We start from the raw sequence: 24,110 nt of genomic DNA, 5'->3' as shown, positions 1-24,110 counted from the left end.
CCACCACCACCACGAGATGTCCCCGTGGGCGTGGGGTGGCTTTACCTGAAGATGCCCTCGGTCTGGTCGCCGTTGAGGGCCAGGACCTCCTCGGAGAGCCGGGTCTGCACCCAGGGCAGCTGCCGCTCGGGGTAGCGCTCCTTCTGCATGGCCACGATCTCCTGCAGGGAGCTCCCGAACATGGACGGGCTGAAGATGGCGTTCTTGGCGTGACGGATCTCCTCCAGGTTCGGCTTCTTCAGGCCCTGCGGAGGACAACCCAGGTCACCGCGGCGGTCGCGGTGGGATCTGCTCGGTGCCGCCACCCGCGCGTGGTGGAGGTTGGTGGTGGAGACGTGGATGGGTTCCAGGACACGCGGTCGTGCTGGTTCCACCACCGTCCAAGGGGGGAAGTTGGAGAAGGCAAAACCCTGCGGTGGCCACCATGGAGAAACATCTATGGAGCAAGGAGAACCTGGATGGTGCCACCAAGACCCTGCCATGATTGTGGTGGCCACCATGGAGGAACCTCCATGGCCTTGGAGCCGTTTTGGGACCTTGGTGCCACCGAGACCCCACCATGACTTTGGTGGCCACCATGGAGAAACCTCCACGGCCTTGGAGAAAGGAGAAGTTGAGGGGAAGCCAGTGGATGGTGCCACCAAGACGTCACCATGACTTTGGTGGCCACCATGGAGCGAGGAGAAGTTGGAGGGACCCATGACTGGTGGCCACCATGGAGAAACCTCCATAGAGCAAGGAGCTGTTTTGGGAGCTTGGTGCCACCAAGAGACCATCTTGGGGGACACCATGGAGAAACCTCCATGGCCTTGGAACTGTTCTGGGAGCTTGGTGCAACCAAGACCTCACCATGACTGTGGTGGCCACCATGGAGAAACCTCCATGGAGCAAGGAGAAGGTGGTGGGACCCACTGGATGGTGCCACCAGGACCTCACCATGACTGTGGTGGCCACCACGGAGCGAGGAGAAGTTGGAGGGACTCATGACTGGTGGCTACCATGGAGAAACCCCCATGGCCTTGGAGACATCTTGGGAGGTTGGTGACACCGAGACCTCACCATGACTGTGGTGGCCACCATTGAGCAAGGAGAAGTTGGAGGGACCTACTGGATGGTGCCACCAAGACCCAGCCATGACAGTGGTGGCTTCCATGGAGAAACCTCTATGGAGCAAGGAGACCCTGGAGGGACCCACTGGATGGTGCCACCAAGACCACGCCATGACTGTGGTGGCCACCATGGAGTGAGGAGAAGTTGGAGGGACCCATGACTGGTGGCCACCATGGAGAAAGCTCCATGGCCTTGGGGAAGGGAGAAGTAGAGGGAACCCAGTGGTTGGTGGCCACTGAGGTGACCTCAGGAGAAGGAACCAGATCCATCCATGGATCCATGAATCCATCCATTCATCCATCCATCATCCATGGATCCATCATCCATCATCCATCGTCCATCCATCATCCATCCATCCATCCATCCATCCATCGATCCATCCATCATCCATCCATCCATCCATCCATCCATCCATCCATCCATCATCCATCATCCATCATCCATCATCCATCATCCATCATCCATCCATCCATCCATCCATCCATCCATCCATCCATCGATCCATCCATCATCCATCCATCCATCATCCATCCATCCATCCATCCATCCATCCATCCATCCATCCATCATCCATCATCCATCATCCATCATCCATCATCCATCATCCATCATCCATCCATCCATCCATCCATCATCCATCATCCATCCATCATCCATCCATCCATCATCCATCCATCATCCATCCATCCATGGATCCATCATCCATCATCCATCATCCATCCATCATCCATCCATCCATCCATCCATCCATCCATCATCCATCCATCCATCCATCATCCATCATCCATCCATCATCCATCCATCATCCATCATCCATCATCCATCCATCATCCATCCATCATCCATCCATCCATCCATCATCCATCATCCATCCATCATCCATCCATCATCCATCATCCATCATCCATCCATCATCCATCCATCATCCATCCATCATCCATCCATCCATCAACCATCCATCCATCATCCATCATCCATCATCCATCCATCATCCATCCATCATCCATCCATCCATCCATCATCCATCCATCATCCATCATCCATCCATCCATCCATCATCCATCATCCATCCATCCATCCATCCATCATCCATCCATCCATCATCCATCATCCATCCATCCATCATCCATCCATCATCCATCCATCATCCATCCATCCATCCATCCATCATCCATCATCCATCATCCATCATCCATCCATCCATCCATCATCCATCCACCCATCCATCCATCATCCATCATCCATCCATCATCCATCCATCATCCATCCATCATCCATCCCTCCATCCATCCATCCATCCATCCATCCATCCATCCATCCATCCATCATCCATCATCCATCATCCATCCATCATCCATCATCCATCCATCCATCATCCATCCATCCATCCCTCATTCATCCATCATCCATCATCCATCATCCATCCATCCATCCATCCATCATCCATCCATCCATCCATCCATCCATCCATCCATCCATCATCCATCATCCATCCATCCATCATCCATCCATCATCCATCCATCCATCCATCCATCCATCCATCCATCCATCCATCATCCATCATCCATCATCCATCCATCCATCATCCATCCATCATCCATCATCCATCATCCATCCATCATCCATCATCCATCCATCATCCATCATCCATCCATCCATCATCCATCCATCCATCCATCATCCATCCATCATCCATCCATCATCCATCATCCATCCATCATCCATCATCCATCATCCATCATCCATCCATCATCGATCCATCCATCATCCATCCATCCATCATCCATCCATCATCCATCATCCATCCATCCATCATCCATCCATCCATCATCCATCCATCATCCATCCATCCATCATCCATCCATCATCCATCATCCATCCATCCATCATCCATCCATCATCCATCCATCATCCATCATCCATCCATCATCCATCATCCATCCATCCATCATCCATCCATCCATCCATCCATCCATCATCCATCCATCCATCATCCATCATCCATCCATCAATCCATCCATCCATCCATCCATCATCCATCCATCCATCCATTTATCCATCCATCCATCATCCATCCATCCATCATCCATCCATCCATCCATCACCCATCCATCATCCATCCATCCATCCATCATCCATCCATCCATCCATCATCCATCCATCATCCATCCATCCATCCATCCATCCATCCGTCCATCCATCATCCATCATCCATCATCCATCCATCATCCATCCATCCATCCATCATCCATCCATCATCCATCATCCATCCATCCATCCATCCATCATCCATCATCCATCATCCATCATCCATCCATCATCCATCCATCCATCCATCATCCATCCATCATCCATCCATCATCCATCATCCATCCATCATCCATCCATCATCCATCCATCCATCATCCATCATCCATCCATCCATCCATCCATCCATCCATCCATCCATCATCCATCCATCATCCATCATCCATCCATCCATCATCCATCCATCCATCCATCCATCCATCCATCCATCCATCCATCATCCATCCATCATCCATCCATCCATCCATCATCCATCCATCATCCATCATCCATCATCCATCATCCATCCATCATCCATCCATCATCCATCCATCATCCATCCATCATCCATCATCCATCATCCATCCATCCATCCATCATCCATCCATCATCCATCCATCCATCCATCATCCATCCATCATCCATCCATCCATCCATCATCCATCCATCCATCCATCATCCATCCATCCATCCATCCATCCATCATCCATCATCCATCCATCCATCATCCATCATCCATCCATCCATCCATCATCCATCATCCATCCATCATCCATCCATCCATCATCCATCCATCCATCCATCCATCCATCCATCCATCCATCCATCCATCATCCATCCATCCATCCATCCATCCATCCATCATCCATCATCCATCATCCATCATCCATCCATCATCCATCCATCCATCCATCATCCATCCATCATCCATCCATCATCCATCATCCATCCATCATCCATCCATCATCCATCCATCCATCATCCATCATCCATCCATCCATCCATCCATCCATCCATCCATCCATCATCCATCCATCATCCATCATCCATCCATCCATCATCCATCCATCCATCCATCCATCCATCCATCCATCATCCATCCATCATCCATCATCCATCATCCATCATCCATCCATCATCCATCCATCATCCATCCATCCATCCATCATCCATCCATCATCCATCCATCCATCCATCATCCATCCATCATCCATCCATCCATCCATCATCCATCCATCCATCCATCATCCATCCATCCATCCATCCATCCATCATCCATCATCCATCCATCCATCATCCATCATCCATCCATCCATCCATCATCCATCATCCATCCATCATCCATCCATCCATCATCCATCCATCCATCCATCATCCATCCATCCATCCATCATCCATCCATCATCCATCCATCCATCCATCCATCATCCATCCATCCATCATCCATCCATCCATCCATCATCCGTCATCCATCATCCATCATCCATCATCCATCCATCATCCATCATCCATCATCCATCCATCATCCATCCATCCATCCATCATCCATCCATCCATCATCCATCCATCATCCATCCATCCATCATCCATCCATCCATCCATCATCCATCCATCATCCATTCATCATCCATCATCCATCCATCCATCATCCATCATCCATCCATCCATCCATCCATCATCCATCATCCATCATCCATCCATCATCCATCCATCCATCCATCATCCATCCATCATCCATCCATCCATCATCCATCCATCCATCCATCCATCCATCCATCCATCCATCATCCATCATCCATTATCCATCCATCATCCATCCCTCCATCCATCATCCATCCATCCATCCATCCATCATCCATCATCAATCCATCCATCATCCATCCATCCATCCATCCATCCATCCATCCATCCATCCATCCATCATCCATCCATCATCCATCCATCATCCATCCATCCATCATCCATCATCCATCATCCATTATCCATCCATCCATCATCCATCCATCATCCATCCATCCATCCATCATCCATCCATCCATCCATCCATCATCCATCATCAATCCATCCATCATCCATCCATCCATCCATCCATCCATCCATCCATCCATCCATCCATCATCCATCATCAATCCATCCATCATCCATCCATCCATCCATCCATCCATCCATCCATCCATCCATCATCCATCCATCATCCATCCATCCATCCATCCATCATCCATCATCCATCATCCATCATCCATCCATCATCCATCCATCATCCATCCATCCATCCATCATCCATCCATCATCCATCCATCATCCATCATCCATCATCCATCATCCATCCATCCATCATCCATCATCCATCATCCATCCATCCATCCATCATCCATCCATCATCCATCCATCATCCATCATCCATCCATCATCCATCATCCATCATCCATCATCCATCCATCATCGATCCATCCATCATCCATCCATCCATCATCCATCCATCCATCATCCATCCATCATCCTTCCATCCATCATCCATCCATCCATCATCCATCATCCATCCATCCATCCATCCATCCATCCATCCATCCATCCATCATCCATCCATCCATCCATTTATCCATCCATCCATCATCCATCCATCCATCATCCATCATCCATCCATCATCCATCCATCCATCCATCATCCATCCATCATCCATCCATCATCCATCATCCATCATCCATCATCCATCCATCCATCATCCATCATCCATCATCCATCCATCCATCCATCATCCATCCATCATCCATCCATCATCCATCATCCATCCATCATCCATCATCCATCATCCATCATCCATCCATCATCGATCCATCCATCATCCATCCATCCATCATCCATCCATCCATCATCCATCCATCATCCTTCCATCCATCATCCATCCATCCATCATCCATCATCCATCCATCCATCCATCCATCCATCCATCCATCCATCCATCCATCCATCCATCCATCCATCATCCATCCATCCATCCATTTATCCATCCATCCATCATCCATCCATCCATCATCCATCCATCCATCCATCACCCATCCATCATCCATCCATCATCCATCCATCATCCATCCATCATCCATCCATCCATCCATCACCCATCCATCATCCATCCATCATCCATCCATCATCCATCCATCCATCCATCATCCATCCATCATCCATCCATCCATCCATCCATCCATCCGTCCATCCATCATCCATCATCCATCATCCATCCATCCATCCATCATCCATCCATCATCCATCCATCCATCCATCATCCATCCATCATCCATCATCCATCCATCCATCCATCCATCCATCATCCATCATCCATCATCCATCATCCATCCATCATCCATCCATCCATCCATCATCCATCCATCATCCATCCATCCATCCATCCATCATCCATCCATCATCCATCATCCATCCATCCATCATCCATCATCCATCATCCATCATCCATCCATCATCCATCCATCATCCATCATCCATCATCCATCCATCATCCATCCATCATCCATCCATCCATCATCCATCATCCATCCATCCATCCATCCATCCATCCATCCATCCATCCATCATCCATCATCCATCATCCATCCATCATCCATCCATCCATCCATCATCCATCCATCATCCATCCATCCATCATCCATCCATCCATCCATCCATCCATCCATCCATCATCCATCATCCATTATCCATCCATCATCCATCCATCCATCCATCATCCATCCATCCATCCATCCATCATCCATCATCAATCCATCCATCATCCATCCATCCATCCATCCATCCATCCATCCATCCATCCATCCATCCATCATCCATCCATCATCCATCCATCATCCATCCATCCATCATCCATCATCCATCATCCATTATCCATCCATCCATCATCCATCCATCCATCCATCATCCATCCATCATCCATCCATCCATCCATCCATCCATCCGTCCATCCATCATCCATCATCCATCATCCATCCATCATCCATCCATCCATCCATCATCCATCCATCATCCATCATCCATCCATCCATCCATCCATCATCCATCATCCATCATCCATCATCCATCCATCATCCATCCATCCATCCATCATCCATCCATCATCCATCCATCATCCATCATCCATCCATCATCCATCCATCATCCATCCATCCATCATCCATCATCCATCCATCCATCCATCCATCCATCCATCCATCCATCATCCATCCATCATCCATCATCCATCCATCCATCATCCATCCATCCATCCATCCATCCATCCATCCATCCATCATCCATCCATCATCCATCCATCCATCCATCATCCATCCATCATCCATCATCCATCATCCATCATCCATCCATCATCCATCCATCATCCATCCATCATCCATCCATCATCCATCATCCATCATCCATCCATCCATCCATCATCCATCCATCATCCATCCATCCATCCATCATCCATCCATCATCCATCCATCCATCCATCATCCATCCATCCATCCATCATCCATCCATCCATCCATCCATCCATCATCCATCATCCATCCATCCATCATCCATCATCCATCCATCCATCCATCATCCATCATCCATCCATCATCCATCCATCCATCATCCATCCATCCATCCATCCATCCATCCATCCATCCATCATCCATCCATCCATCCATCCATCCATCCATCATCCATCATCCATCATCCATCATCCATCCATCATCCATCCATCCATCCATCATCCATCCATCATCCATCCATCATCCATCATCCATCCATCATCCATCCATCATCCATCCATCCATCATCCATCATCCATCCATCCATCCATCCATCCATCCATCCATCCATCATCCATCATCATCCATCATCCATCCATCCATCATCCATCCATCCATCCATCCATCCATCCATCCATCATCCATCCATCATCCATCATCCATCATCCATCATCCATCCATCATCCATCCATCATCCATCCATCCATCCATCATCCATCCATCATCCATCCATCCATCCATCATCCATCCATCATCCATCCATCCATCCATCATCCATCCATCCATCCATCATCCATCCATCCATCCATCCATCCATCATCCATCATCCATCCATCCATCATCCATCATCCATCCATCCATCCATCATCCATCATCCATCCATCATCCATCCATCCATCATCCATCCATCCATCCATCATCCATCCATCCATCCATCATCCATCCATCATCCATCCATCCATCATCCATCCATCCATCATCCATCCATCCATCATCCATCCATCCATCCATCATCCGTCATCCATCATCCATCATCCATCATCCATCCATCATCCATCATCCATCATCCATCCATCCATCCATCCATCATCCATCCATCATCCATCCATCATCCATCCATCCATCCATCCATCATCCATCCATCCATCCATCATCCATCATCCATCATCCATCCATCATCCATCCATCCATCATCCATCCATCCATCATCCATCCATCATCCATCCATCCATCATCCATCCATCCATCCATCATCCATCCATCATCCATTCATCATCCATCATCCATCCATCCATCATCCATCATCCATCCATCCATCCATCCATCATCCATCATCCATCATCCATCCATCATCCATCCATCCATCCATCATCCATCCATCATCCATCCATCCATCATCCATCCATCCATCCATCCATCCATCCATCCATCCATCATCCATCATCCATTATCCATCCATCATCCATCCATCCATCCATCATCCATCCATCCATCCATCCATCATCCATCATCAATCCATCCATCATCCATCCATCCATCCATCCATCCATCCATCCATCCATCCATCCATCCATCCATCATCCATCCATCATCCATCCATCATCCATCCATCCATCATCCATCATCCATCATCCATTATCCATCCATCCATCATCCATCCATCATCCATCCATCCATCCATCATCCATCCATCCATCCATCCATCATCCATCATCAATCCATCCATCATCCATCCATCCATCCATCCATCCATCCATCCATCCATCCATCCATCATCCATCATCAATCCATCCATCATCCATCCATCCATCCATCCATCCATCCATCCATCCATCATCCATCCATCATCCATCCATCCATCCATCCATCATCATCCATCATCCATCATCCATCATCCATCCATCATCCATCCATCATCCATCCATCCATCCATCATCCATCCATCATCCATCCATCATCCATCATCCATCATCCATCATCCATCCATCCATCATCCATCATCCATCATCCATCCATCCATCCATCATCCATCCATCATCCATCCATCATCCATCATCCATCCATCATCCATCATCCATCATCCATCATCCATCCATCATCGATCCATCCATCATCCATCCATCCATCATCCATCCATCCATCATCCATCCATCATCCTTCCATCCATCATCCATCCATCATCCTTCCATCATCCATCCATCCATCCATCCATCCATCCATCCATCCATCCATCCATCCATCATCCATCCATCCATCCATTTATCCATCCATCCATCATCCATCCATCCATCATCCATCATCCATCCATCATCCATCCATCCATCCATCATCCATCCATCATCCATCCATCATCCATCATCCATCATCCATCATCCATCCATCCATCATCCATCATCCATCATCCATCCATCCATCCATCATCCATCCATCATCCATCCATCATCCATCATCCATCCATCATCCATCATCCATCATCCATCATCCATCCATCATCGATCCATCCATCATCCATCCATCCATCATCCATCCATCCATCATCCATCCATCATCCTTCCATCCATCATCCATCCATCCATCATCCATCATCCATCCATCCATCCATCCATCCATCCATCCATCCATCCATCCATCATCCATCCATCCATCCATTTATCCATCCATCCATCATCCATCCATCCATCATCCATCCATCCATCCATCACCCATCCATCATCCATCCATCATCCATCCATCATCCATCCATCATCCATCCATCCATCCATCACCCATCCATCATCCATCCATCATCCATCCATCATCCATCCATCCATCCATCATCCATCCATCATCCATCCATCCATCCATCCATCCATCCGTCCATCCATCATCCATCATCCATCATCCATCCATCCATCCATCATCCATCCATCATCCATCCATCCATCCATCATCCATCCATCATCCATCATCCATCCATCCATCCATCCATCCATCATCCATCATCCATCATCCATCATCCATCCATCATCCATCCATCATCCATCCATCATCCATCCATCATCCATCCATCATCCATCATCCATCCATCCATCATCCATCCATCCATCCATCCATCATCCATCCATCATCCATCATCCATCCATCCATCATCCATCCATCATCCATCCATCCATCCATCCATCATCCATCCATCATCCATCCATCCATCCATCCATCATCCATCCATCATCCATCATCCATCCATCCATCATCCATCATCCATCATCCATCATCCATCCATCATCCATCCATCATCCATCCATCCATCATCCATCATCCATCCATCATCCATCCATCCATCATCCATCCATCCATCCATCCATCCATCCATCCATCCATCATCCATCCATCATCCATCCATCCATCCATCATCCATCCATCCATCCATCCATCCATCCATCATCCATCCATCCATCATCCATCCATCCATCCATCCATCCATCCATCCATCCATCATCCATCCATCATCCATCCATCCATCCATCATCCATCCATCATCCATCCATCATCCATCATCCATCATCCATCCATCATCCATCCATCATCCATCCATCCATCCATCATCCATCCATCATCCATCCATCATCCATCATCCATCATCCATCCATCCATCCATCATCCATCCATCATCCATCCATCCATCCATCATCCATCCATCATCCATCCATCCATCCATCATCCATCCATCCATCCATCATCCATCCATCCATCCATCCATCCATCATCCATCATCCATCCATCCATCATCCATCATCCATCCATCCATCCATCATCCATCATCCATCCATCATCCATCCATCCATCATCCATCCATCATCCATCCATCCATCCATCATCCATCATCCATCCATCATCCATCCATCATCCATCATCCATCCATCCATCATCCATCCATCCATCCATCATCCATCATCCATCCATCATCCATCCATCATCCATCATCCATCATCCATCCATCATCCATCCATCCATCCATCATCCATCCATCCATCATCCATCCATCATCCATCCATCCATCATCCATCCATCCATCCATCATCCATCCATCATCCATCATCCATCATCCATCCATCATCCATCCATCCATCCATCATCCATCCATCATCCATCCATCCATCATCCATCCATCCATCCATCCATCCATCCATCCATCATCCATCATCCATTATCCATCCATCATCCATCCATCCATCCATCATCCATCCATCCATCCATCCATCCATCCATCCATCCATCCATCCATCCATCATCCATCATCCATTATCCATCCATCATCCATCCATCCATCCATCATCCATCCATCCATCCATCCATCATCCATCATCAATCCATCCATCATCCATCCATCCATCCATCCATCCATCCATCCATCCATCATCCATCATCCATCCATCATCCATCCATCATCCATCCATCCATCATCCATCATCCATCATCCATTATCCATCCATCCATCATCCATCCATCCATCCATCCATCCATCCATCCATCCATCATCCATCCATCATCCATCCATCCATCCATCATCCATCATCCATCCATCCATCATCCATCATCCATCCATCCATCCATCATCCATCATCCATCCATCATCCATCCATCCATCATCCATCCATCCATCCATCCATCCATCCATCATCCATCCATCCATCCATCCATCCATCCATCATCCATCCATCATCCATCCATCCATCCATCATCCATCATCCATCCATCATCCATCCATCCATCATCCATCCATCCATCCATCATCCATCCACCCATCCATCATCCATCATCCATCCATCATCCGTCATCCATCCATCATCCATCCATCATCCATCATCCATCCATCATCCATCCATCCATCATCCATCCATCCATCCATCCATCCATCCATCCATCATCCATCATCCATTATCCATCCATCATCCATCCATCCATCCATCATCCATCCATCCATCCATCCATCATCCATCATCAATCCATCCATCATCCATCCATCCATCCATCCATCCATCCATCCATCCATCATCCATCATCCATCCATCATCCATCCATCATCCATCCATCCATCATCCATCATCCATCATCCATTATCCATCCATCCATCATCCATCCATCCATCCATCCATCCATCCATCCATCCATCATCCATCCATCATCCATCCATCCATCATCCATCCATCCATCCATCATCCATCCATCATCCATCCATCCATCATCCATCATCCATCATCCATTATCCATCCATCCATCATCCATCCATCCATCATCCATCCATCCATCCATCCATCCATCCATCCATCATCCATCATCCATTATCCATCCATCATCCATCCATCCATCATCCATCCATCATCCATCCATCCATCATCCATCATCCATCCATCATCCATCCATCCATCCATCCATCATCCATCCATCATCCATCCATCCATCCATCATCCATCCATCATCCATTCATCATCCATCATCCATCCATCCATCATCCATCATCCATCCATCCATCCATCCATCCATCCATCCATCCATCATCCATCCATCCATCATCCATTCATCATCCATCCATCATCCATCATCCATCCATCCATCCATCATCCATCCATCCATCATCCATCCATCCATCCATCCATCCATCCATCCATCCATCATCCATCATCCATTATCCATCCATCATCCATCCATCCATCATCCATCCATCATCCATCCATCCATCATCCATCATCCATCCATCATCCATCCATCCATCCATCCATCATCCATCCATCATCCATCCATCCATCCATCATCCATCCATCCATCATCCATCCATCATCCATCCATCATCCATCCATCATCCATTCATCATCCATCCATCCATCCATCCATCCATCCATCCATCCATCCATCCATCCATCATCCATCCATCATCCATCATCCATCCATCATCCATCCATCCATCATCCATCCATCCATCCATCCATCATCCATCCATCCATCATCCATCCATCCATCCATCCATCATCCATCCGACCCCACAGAGCTTGGTGGGACCATGGCCACGTTGGAGGTTCTCCACCGATGGATTTTTCCATGAGGAGAAGGTGCCACCACTCTGGGATTCTTCTGGAAAGCTGAACATATGTGCTTGGCTTCCAGAAGGTCTCCAGAAGTTCCTCAGAAAGCTCCCAGAAGGTCTCCAGAGAGTTCCCAGAGGGTCTCCAGAGAGTTTCCAGAGGTTCTCCAGGAGTTCCTCAGAAAGCTCCCAGAAGGTCCCTCCCCATAAGGTTTCCAGAAGGTCTCCAGAAGTTCCTCAGGAAGCTCCCAGAAGGTCTCCAGAGAGTTCCTAGAAGGTCTCCAGAAGTTCCTCAGAAAGTTCCTGGAAGGTCTCCAGAGAGTTCCCAGAAGTTCTCCAGGAGTTCCTCAGAAAGCTCCCAGAAGGTCCCTCCCCATAAGGTTTCCAGAAGGTCTCCAGAAGTTCCTCAGGAAGCTCCCAGAAGGTCTCCAGAGAGTTCCTAGAAGGTCTCCAGAAGTTCCTCAGAAAGTTCCTGGAAGGTCTCCAGAGAGTTCCCAGAAGTTCTTCAGGGGTTCCTCAGAAAGTTCCCAGAAGGTTCCTCCCCATAAGGTTTCCAGGAGGTCTCCAGAAGTTCCTCAGAAAGCTCCCAGAAGGTCTCCAGAGAGTTCCTAGAAGGTCTCCAGAAGTTCCTCAGGAAGGTCCCAGAAGGTCTCCAGAGAGTTCCCTAAAAAGCTCCCAGGAGGTCTCCAGAGAATTCCCAGAAGGTCTCCAGAAGTTCCTTAGAAAGTTCTCAGATCTCCAGAGAGTTCCCAGAATTTCTTCAGGAGTTCCTCAGAAAGTTCCCAGAAGGTTCCTCCCCATAAGGTCTCCAGAAGGTCTCCAGAAGTTCCTTAGAAAGTTCCCAGGAGGTCTCCAGAGAGTTCGCAGAAGGTCTCCAGGAGTTCCCAGAAGGTCCCTCCCCATAAGGTTTCCAGAAGGTCTCCAGAAGTTCCTCAGGAAGCTCCCAGGAGGTGTCCAGAGAGTTTGCACAAGGTCTCCTGAAGTTCACCAGATGGTTTCTGGAATGTCTTCAGAAAGTCCCCAAAAAATCCCCAAAAGGTCTCCAGAAAGTCCTCAGAAGGTCTCTAGGAGATTCTCAGAAGTTCTCCTGAAGATCCTTAAAAGGTTCCCAGAAGATCCCTGCAAGATCTTCAGAGAGTTCCTACAGCATCTCCAGAAGATCTCCAGAAGATCCTCAGTCAGTCTCCGTGATGTCTTCAGAAGTTCCACAGAAGGTCCTTAAAAGTTCTCCACAAAGTCTTCAGGAGGTCTCCAGAAGAATCCCAAAAGTTCTCCAGAAGTTCCTTAGAAAATTCCCAGAAGGTCCTCCCTGCCAGGTTCTCAGAAGGTCTCCTGAAGATCTCCTGATGGTCTCTGAAACATGTGAAGGCCCTCAGAAGGTCCTTAAGAAGTTTCCAGAACATTCCCAGATGGTCCCTTGAAGATCTTCACGAGGTTCTCAGAAACTCTCCAGAAAATTTCCAGGTGGTCTCCAAAAGTCTTCAGGAAGTTCTCAGAAGGTCTCCAGCAGATCCCCAGATGGGTTTTAAGAGATGCCCAGAAGATCCTTCCAAGCTTTCCAGAAGGTTTCCAGAAGGTTCTCAGAAGTTCTCCGGAAGATCCTCAAAAGCTTCCCAGAAGCTCCCTACAAGAAGTTCTCCAGAAACGTTCCAGAAGGTCTCCAGAAGGTCTCAGAAGTCTTCAGGCAGTTCTCAGAAGGTCTCCAGAAGATCCCCAGACAGGTTTTAAGAGATGCCCAGAAGATCCTTCCAAGCTTTCCAGAAGGTTCTCAGAAGTTCTCCAGAAGATCCTCAAAAGCCTCCCAGAAGTTCCCTACAAGAAGTTCTCCAGAAATGTTCCAGAAGCTTCCCACAAGTTCTCCAGAAGTTCCTTAGATGCTCTCCAGAAGTTCTCCAGAAACGTTCTAGAAGTTCTCCAGAAGTTCTCCAGAAATGTTCCAGAAGGTTCCCACGAGTTATCCAGAAGGTCCTTAGATGCTCTCCAGAAGATCTCTAGGTCTCCAGAAGTTCTCCAGAAGTTCTCCAGAAGTTCTCCAGAAGGTCCTTAGATGCTCTCCAGAAGATCTCCAGGTCTCCAGAAGTTCTCCAGAAGTTCTCCAGAAGTTCCTTAGATGTTCTCCAGGACATCTCCAGGTCTCCAGAAGATCCCCAGAAGTTCTCCAGAAGTTCTCCAGAAGTTCCTTAGATGCTCTCCAGAAGATCTCCAGGTCTCCAGAAGATCCCCAGAAGTTCTCCACAAGTTCTCCTCACCACCACCACCACCAGCACCTCCTTCCACCACCTCCCTCCCTCCTCCAGCGCCTTCCCCGAGCCCAGGAGCTCCTGGATGGCCCCGGTGGGAGGTGACCTCCTTGTCCCCTGGTTGTCCCCTGGTTGTCCCCCCTGGCCAAGGCCACCCCCCGTCCCGGTACCTTCTTGGCCCCGGTCAGCGCCGCCTTCTGGAGCTTGTTGTAGCAGTACTTGGCGTAGGTGCTGATGGCCACCCCTGCAAGAGAAGACACCGTGGGTTGGTGGGATGTCACCTCCAGGGCGGTGGGATGTCACCTCCAGGACCTCAAAGAGGTCCTGTCCCCCCCCCCCCATGGTCCTTCTCCATCTCCATCCTTGTCAAAACGCACAGAGAGACCTCGTCCTCCTCAAACGCCTCAGGAACCTTGGAGGAACCACCCGAGGTGGAGCTCTGGAGCTCCGTGGTGGCTCCATCTCGGGTGGCTTTTGGTGGCTCCATCTCGGGTGGCTTTTGGTGGCTCCATCTCGGGTGGCTTTTGGAGGCCACCACTGCCATGGTCACCGCTCCCACCCCGTCTGTCTTCTCCAGGTCCCACCACTTCCATCTCCTGTTCCTGGTGTTCTCCAGTGAGGAGATGGCGCCGGTCCCACCAACCCTGCAGGCCGGAGGGGACCTTCTGGGCCATCCCAGGAGAAGCTCCGGGCACCTGGTGGGACCTTCTGAACCAACCCTTGGTGGGACTTGGTGGGACCTTCTGGACCATCCCAGGAGAAGCTCTGGGGACCTGGTGGGACCTTTTGGACCATCCCAACAGCCCTGAGAACCTGGGGGGACCTTCTGAACCAACCCTTGGTGGGACTTGGTGGGACCTTCTGGACCATCCCAGGAGAAGCTCTGAGAACCTGGTGGGACCTTCTGGACCATCCCAAGAACCCTGAGAACCTGGTGGGACCTTCTGGACCATTCCCAGAGCCTTGGGACCCTCTGGACCATCCCAGGAGAAGTCCTGGGGACCTGGTGGAACTTTCTGGACCATCCCAGAGGAAGCCCTGGAGACCTGGTGGGACCTTCTGAACCAACCCTTGGTGGGACTTGATGGAACCTTCTGGACCATCCCAGAAGAAGTCCTGGGGACCTGGTGGGGCCTCCTGGATCATTCCCAGAGCTTTGGAGACCTGATGGAACCTTCTGGACCATCCCAGGAGAAGCTCTGGGACCTTCTGGACCATCCCAAAAACCCCGGGAACCTGATGGAACTTTCTGGACCATCCCAGGAGAAGCTCTGGGGACCTTGTGGGACCTTCTGGACCATTCCCAGAGCCTTGGAGACCTGGTGGGACCTTCTGGACATCTCCACCGGGTGGCCTCACACCATGGACTCCTCTGATGGAGTCACGGAATGGTCGCGGTGGGGAGGAACCTCTGAGGAACATCTGAACCAAAGCCCGGCCAGGAGACCGGGCTGGGCTTTGGGATGGAGGCCAGGAGAAGACGGAGAGAGGACCTCCAGAGGGTGGAGCTGGTGGGATCCAAAGGGATTTTGCGGGGTTTGGTGGGACCTGATGGGACCTGGTGGGACCTGATGGGGTCTGGTGGGACCTGACGGGGTTTGGTGGGATCTGGTAGGATCTGATGGGACCTGGTGGGATCTGATGGGATTTTGGTGGGATTTTATGGGCTCTGATGGGATCTGGTGGGATTTTGGTGGGACCTGATGGGGTTTGGTGGGATCTGGTGGGACCTGGTGGGATCTGATGGGGTTTGGTGGGATCCAAAGGGATTTGATGGGATCTGGTGGCATCTGACGGGACCTGGTGGGATTTGGTGGGACTTGGTGGGATCCAGAGGGATTCGGTGGGACCTGGTGGGATCCAAAGGGGTTTGGTGAGATTTCAGGGCATCTGGTGGCATCTGGTGGGACCTGGTGGGATCCAATGGGACCTGGTGGGATTTTGGTGGGACCTGGTGGGATCTGATGGGGTTTGGTGGGATCCAAAGGGGTTTGATGGAATCTGGTGGCACCTGGTGGGGTTTGATGGGGTTTGATGGGACCTGGTGGGATTTGGTGGGACCTCATGAGACCTGGTGGGGTTTGATGGGACGTGGTGGGATTTTGGTGGGACCTGGTGGGATCCAAAGGGACCTGGTGAGATTTCATGGGCACTGGTGGCATCTGATGGGGTTTGGTGGAATCTGGTGGGACCTGGTAGGATCTCATGGGATCTGCTGGGACCTGGTGGGACCTGGTGGGATTTGGTGGTGGCTGATGATGGGACCTGGTGGGATTTTGGTGGGATTGGTGGGATCTGCTGGGGTTTCATGGAACCTGGTGGGACCCAATGGGACCTGGTGGTGTCTGATGGGACCTGGTAGGACCTGGTGGTGTCTGGTGGTGTCTGGTGGGACCTGGTGGTGTCTGATAGGACCTCGTGGGACCTGGTGGTGTCTGGTGGGACCTGGTGGTGTCTGGTGGGACCTGGTGGGACCTGGTGGTGTCTGGTGGGACGTGGTGGGACCTGGTGGGACGTGGTGGGACCTGGTGGTGCCTGGTGGGACGTGGTGGGACGTGGTGGTGTCTGGTGGGACGTGGTGGGACGTGGTGGGACCTGGTGGTGTCTGGTGGGACGTGGTGGTGCCTGGTGGGACGTGGTGGTGCCTGGTGGGACCTGGTGGTGTCTGGTGGGACGTGGTGGGACGTGGTGGGACCTGGTGGTGTCTGGTGGGACGTGGTGGTGTCTGGTGGGACGTGGTGGGACCTGGTGGGACGTGGTGGTGTCTGGTGGGACGTGGTGGGACGTGGTGGGACCTGGTGGTGTCTGGTGGGACGTGGTGGGACGTGGTGGGACCTGGTGGGACGTGGTGGTGCCTGGTGGGACGTGGTGGGACGTGGTGGTGTCTGGTGGTGTCTGGTGGGACGTGGTGGGACCTGGTGGGACGTGGTGGTGTCTGGTGGGACGTGGTGGGACGTGGTGGGACGTGGTGGTGCCTGGTGGGACCTGGTGGGACGTGGTGGGACGTGGTGGGACGTGGTGGGACGTGGTGGTGTCTGGTGGGACGTGGTGGTGCCTGGTGGGACGTGGTGGGACGTGGTGGGACGTGGTGGGACCTGGTGGGACGTGGTGGTGCCTGGTGGGACCTGGTGGGACCCATCCGCGGTTCCTGAGGGTCCGGCGCCCCCAGGAGCTCCCCAGGACCTGCCTTGGTTCCTCCTGGAGGTTCCTCCTGCTGGGCCCGGCCCAGGCTCCAGGGTCCCAAACTCCCCCAGCCCTTCAGCCATTTATCAATTGATTAATTGCACTAATTAATTAAATTAATGACATTAATTAATTCAATTAATAAACAATGACTTCAATTATTATAAATAATAGGAATAAATTATAATATTCATATTAATTAACTATGATTAATGACATTAATTAATGCAAGTAATAAATAATTACTTCAATTATTATAAATAATAGGAATAAATTATAACGTTCATATTAATTAACTATATTATTCAAATTCGATTAATTCTACCATCTATATAATTAAATTAAAGTAGTAAATAAATAATTAAAATTATTTAATTAAATTTCATTTCCTTGATGAATTATAATAAACGGATGGATTTATAAATATTGTATGTGTTAATGAATATTAATAATTAAATAGTTATATATTTAATATTAAAGTTATATGGAACATTATATATTCATAGTTATTAATGACTTTTAATAATTATTACCATTATAAATATTACAAATAATAATCAATATTATATTAGCTAAATGATACCAACTCTTGCTGACCGCTATTAATTAGCCCAATTAATGCGCTAATATTAGTACTAATATTAATAGTAACTCTGCTGCTAATACTAAGAATACTACCAATACTAATATTGATGCTAATACCTGAATAATATTAGTATTAATATTAATAATATTAATAATCTTATTAAATTCAATATTATTACATAAATGACACCAACTCTATCTGACCCCTATTAATTGCCCCAATTAATGCAATAATAATGTTATTATTGATACCTATCCTAATAATGCTAAGGCTAATATTAACACCAACACTAATATTACCATTAATAATACCCTATCTGACCCCTATTAATTGCATAATTAATACAATAATCATATTAATACGAATACCAATATGAACAATACTAATGCTATATTAATATCAACACTAATACTAATAATGTTATTAATGTTATTACTAAATAAGTGACACCAACTCTATCTGACCCCTATTAATTGCCCCAATACTAATAATATCAATAATAATAATATTGTTACCTAAATGACACCAACTGTATCTCAACCTGATTAATTACCCCAATTAATATAATAATAATATTACCAGTTATACCAATACTAATAATACTAATGCTAATATTAATACCAATACTACTACTATTATTACCTAAACGGTACCAACTCTATCTCATCCCTATTAATTACCCAAATTAATGTAATAATAATATTAATACTGATTCCAAAATGAATAATACTAACCCTAATATTAATACCAATACTAGTACTAAGTACTAGTTACAATTACTAGTACTAATAGTACTAATCATATGAATAATGTTATTAATAATGACATTATTACATAAATGACACCAAGTCTATCTCACCCTTATTAATTACCCCAATTACTACAATATTAATATTAATACTAATACCAGCACTAATAATGCTAACACTAATATTGATCCAACACTAATACTACTAATACTAATAGTAATATCATTACTGCATCAATTCCACCAATTCTATTTAATCCCTATTAATTACCCCCATTAATGCAATAATAATATTAATACTAATACCAAAACCAATAATACTAAAGCTAATACTAATACCAACATTAATGCTACCAATACTATAGCTAATATTATTATTAATTAAATGACACCAACTCTATCTGACCCCTATTAATTACCCCAATTAACATAACAACAATATTAATACAAATACCAATTCTAATAATACTAATGCTAATATTGATACTAACAATAATACTACTAATATTAATTATTGTTGTTACATAAATTTCACTAACTCTATTTCATCCCTATTAATTACCCCAATTAATGCAATAGTAATAATAATGCTAATAATGCTAACGCTAATACCAACACTGATACTAATAATATAAATAGTATTATTACCTAAACGACACCAAGTCTATCTGACCCCTATTAATTACCCCAATTAATGCATAAATAATATTACTATGAATACCAATAGTACTAATAAAATGCTAATATTAATACCAGCACTAATGCTATTAATATCAAAGATAATAATAAGATTAAATAAACGACACCAAGTCTATCTGACCCCTATTAATTACTCCAATTAATGCAATGATAATATTAATACTAACACCAATCCTAATAATACGCTACTCATAAGACCAACACTAATAATATTAATGTCAACAATAATATTATTACCTAAATGACACCAAGTCTACCTGACCCCTATTAATTACCCCAATTAATATAGTGATAATATTCCTACTAATACTAATACTATTAACGCTAATATTAATGCCAACAGTAATACCACTAATGCTACCAAATTAATAATATTAGATAAATTACACAAGTCTATCTCATCCCTATTAATTCCCCTAAATAATACAATTATTTGGGGTAATTAAGAGTATAACTTACAATAATTAATAATATTAATATCAAAACTTATATAAAAACTAATAATACTAGTGCTAATATTAATACCAACACTACTACTGCTACTACTACTGCTATTATTATTAACTAAACGACACCAACTCTCTCTGACCCCAATTAATTACCCCAATTAATGCAATAATACTAATACTAATAGCAATACCAATACTAATAGCAATACCAATACTAATACTAATACCAATACTAATACTAATAGGAATACTAATACCAATATGAATATTAACACTAATGCCCATACCCGCACCAATACTAATATTAATACTAATGCTGATACTAATAATGCTAATATAAACATCAACCCTAATAGTAATATTATTAATATTAATAAATAAATGACACCATGTCTACCTGACCGTTATTAATTACCCCTATTAATGCAATACTAATACAAATACAAATCCTATTACTAATGCCAAGGCTAACACTAATACTATTACCAATACTAATACTACTCTAATACTAATACTACGAATGCTAACATTAATATCAACACTAATACTAATAATATTAATATTATTAAATAAATGACACCAAGTCTACCTGACCGTTATTAATTACCCCTATTAATGCAATACTAATACCAATACCAATACCAATACTAATGCTAATACTACTAACGCTAATATTAATATCAACACTAATACTAATAATATTAATATTATTAAATAAATGACACCAAGTCTACCTGACCATTACTAATTACCCCAATTAATGCAATACCGATACCAATACCAATACTACTACTAATGCCAATACTAATACTAATACTACAAACGCTAATATTAGTATCAACACTAATACTAATAATATTAATATTATTTTAAAAATGACACCAAGTCTACCTGACCATTATTAATTACCCCTATTAATGCAATACTAGTACCAATACCAATGCTACTAACATTAATATTAGTAACAACAGTAATACTATTAATATTAATATTATTAAATAAATGACACCAAGTCTACCTGACCGTTATTAATTACCCCAATTAATGCAATACTAATACTAATACTAATACGAATACTGATACCGATACTAACACTACTCTAATACTCATACTACTCACGCTAATATTAATACCAACACTAATACTAATAATATTAATATTATTAAATAAACGGCACCAAGTCTACCTGACCGTTATTAATTACCCCAATTACTGCAATACTAATACTAATACTAATACGAATACTGATACCGATACCGATACTAACACTACTCTAATACTAATACTACTTACGCTAATATTAATACCAACACCAATACTAATACTAATAATATTATTAAATAAACGGCACCAAGTCTACCTGACCATTATTAATTACTCCAATTAATCCAATACCAATACCAATACCAATACCAATGCTAATACTACTATCGCTAATATTAATCCCAACACTAATACTGCTAATATTAATATTGTTAAATAAACGACACCAAGTCTACCTGACCGTTATTAATTACCCCAATTAATGCAATACTAATACTAATACTAATCTAATACTAATACTAATCTAATACTAATACTACTTATGCTAATATTAATATCAACACTAATACTAATACTAATAATATTAAATAAATGACACCAAGTCTACCTGACCATTATTAATTACCTCAATTAATGCAATACTAATACTAATACTAATACCGATACTGATACCGATACTAACACTACTCTAATACTAATACTACTAACGCTAATATTAGTACCAACACTAATACTATCAATATTATTAAATAAATGGCACCAAGTCTACCTGACCGTTATTAATTACCCCATTAATGCAATACTAATACCAATACCAATACCAATGCTTATACTACTGACGCTAATATTAATATCAACACTAATACTAATAATATTAATATTATTAAATAAATGACACCAAGTCTACCTGACCGTTATTAATTACCCCAATAAATGTAATACTTATACTAATAGTAATACTAATACTAATACTGATACCGATACTAACAGTACTCTAATACTACTTATGCTAATATCAATACCAACACTAATACTAATAATATTAATTTCATTAAATAAACGGCACCAAGTCTACCTGACCGTTATTAATTACCCCAATTAACGCAATACTAATACCAATACCAATATCAATACTAATACTACTAACGCTAATATTAATCCCAACACTGACACTGCTAATATTAATATTGTTAAATAAACGACACCACATGTACCTGACCATTATTAATTACCCCAATTAACGCAATACTAATACCAATACTATACCAATACCAATGCCAATACCAATACTAATGCTAATACTACTAACGCTATGATTAATATCAACACTAATGCTAATAATATAAAATTATTAAATAAACGACACCAAGTCTACCTGACCGTTATTAATTACCCCAATTAATTCAATACTAATACTGATACCGATACCTATACCGATACTAGTACTACTCTAATACTAATACTACTTACGCTAATATTAATCCCAACACTAATACTGCTAATATTAATATTGTTAAATAAATGACACCAAGTCTACCTGACCGTTATTAATTACCTCAATTAATGCAATACTAATAATAATACTAATACTGATACCGATACCAATACGGATACAGAAACTAACACTATTCTAATACTAATACTACT

General features: G+C 45.1%; 1 protein-coding gene across 1 annotated transcript in view; it reads right to left on the bottom strand.

The window, feature by feature from the left end:
- The window catches only part of ARHGAP39 (Rho GTPase activating protein 39), a 150,587-nt gene that overhangs the window by 6,983 nt on the left and 119,494 nt on the right, over positions 1-24,110 (bottom strand). The window contains exons 7-8 of the mRNA XM_059482033.1: positions 15,925-15,998; positions 46-245 (exon numbers count right to left, since the gene is read on the bottom strand). Coding sequence (XP_059338016.1) covers positions 46-245; positions 15,925-15,998 — 274 coding nt within the window. The remainder of the gene's footprint in view (positions 1-45; positions 246-15,924; positions 15,999-24,110) is intronic.

The sequence above is a fragment of the Ammospiza nelsoni genome, chromosome 1, assembly GCF_027579445.1.
Source record: "Ammospiza nelsoni isolate bAmmNel1 chromosome 1, bAmmNel1.pri, whole genome shotgun sequence".
In the NCBI taxonomy this organism is placed as follows: Eukaryota; Metazoa; Chordata; class Aves; order Passeriformes; family Passerellidae; genus Ammospiza; species Ammospiza nelsoni.
Note: the sequence above shows the minus strand (reverse complement) of the source record. Positions and strands in the feature narration are given on the sequence as shown.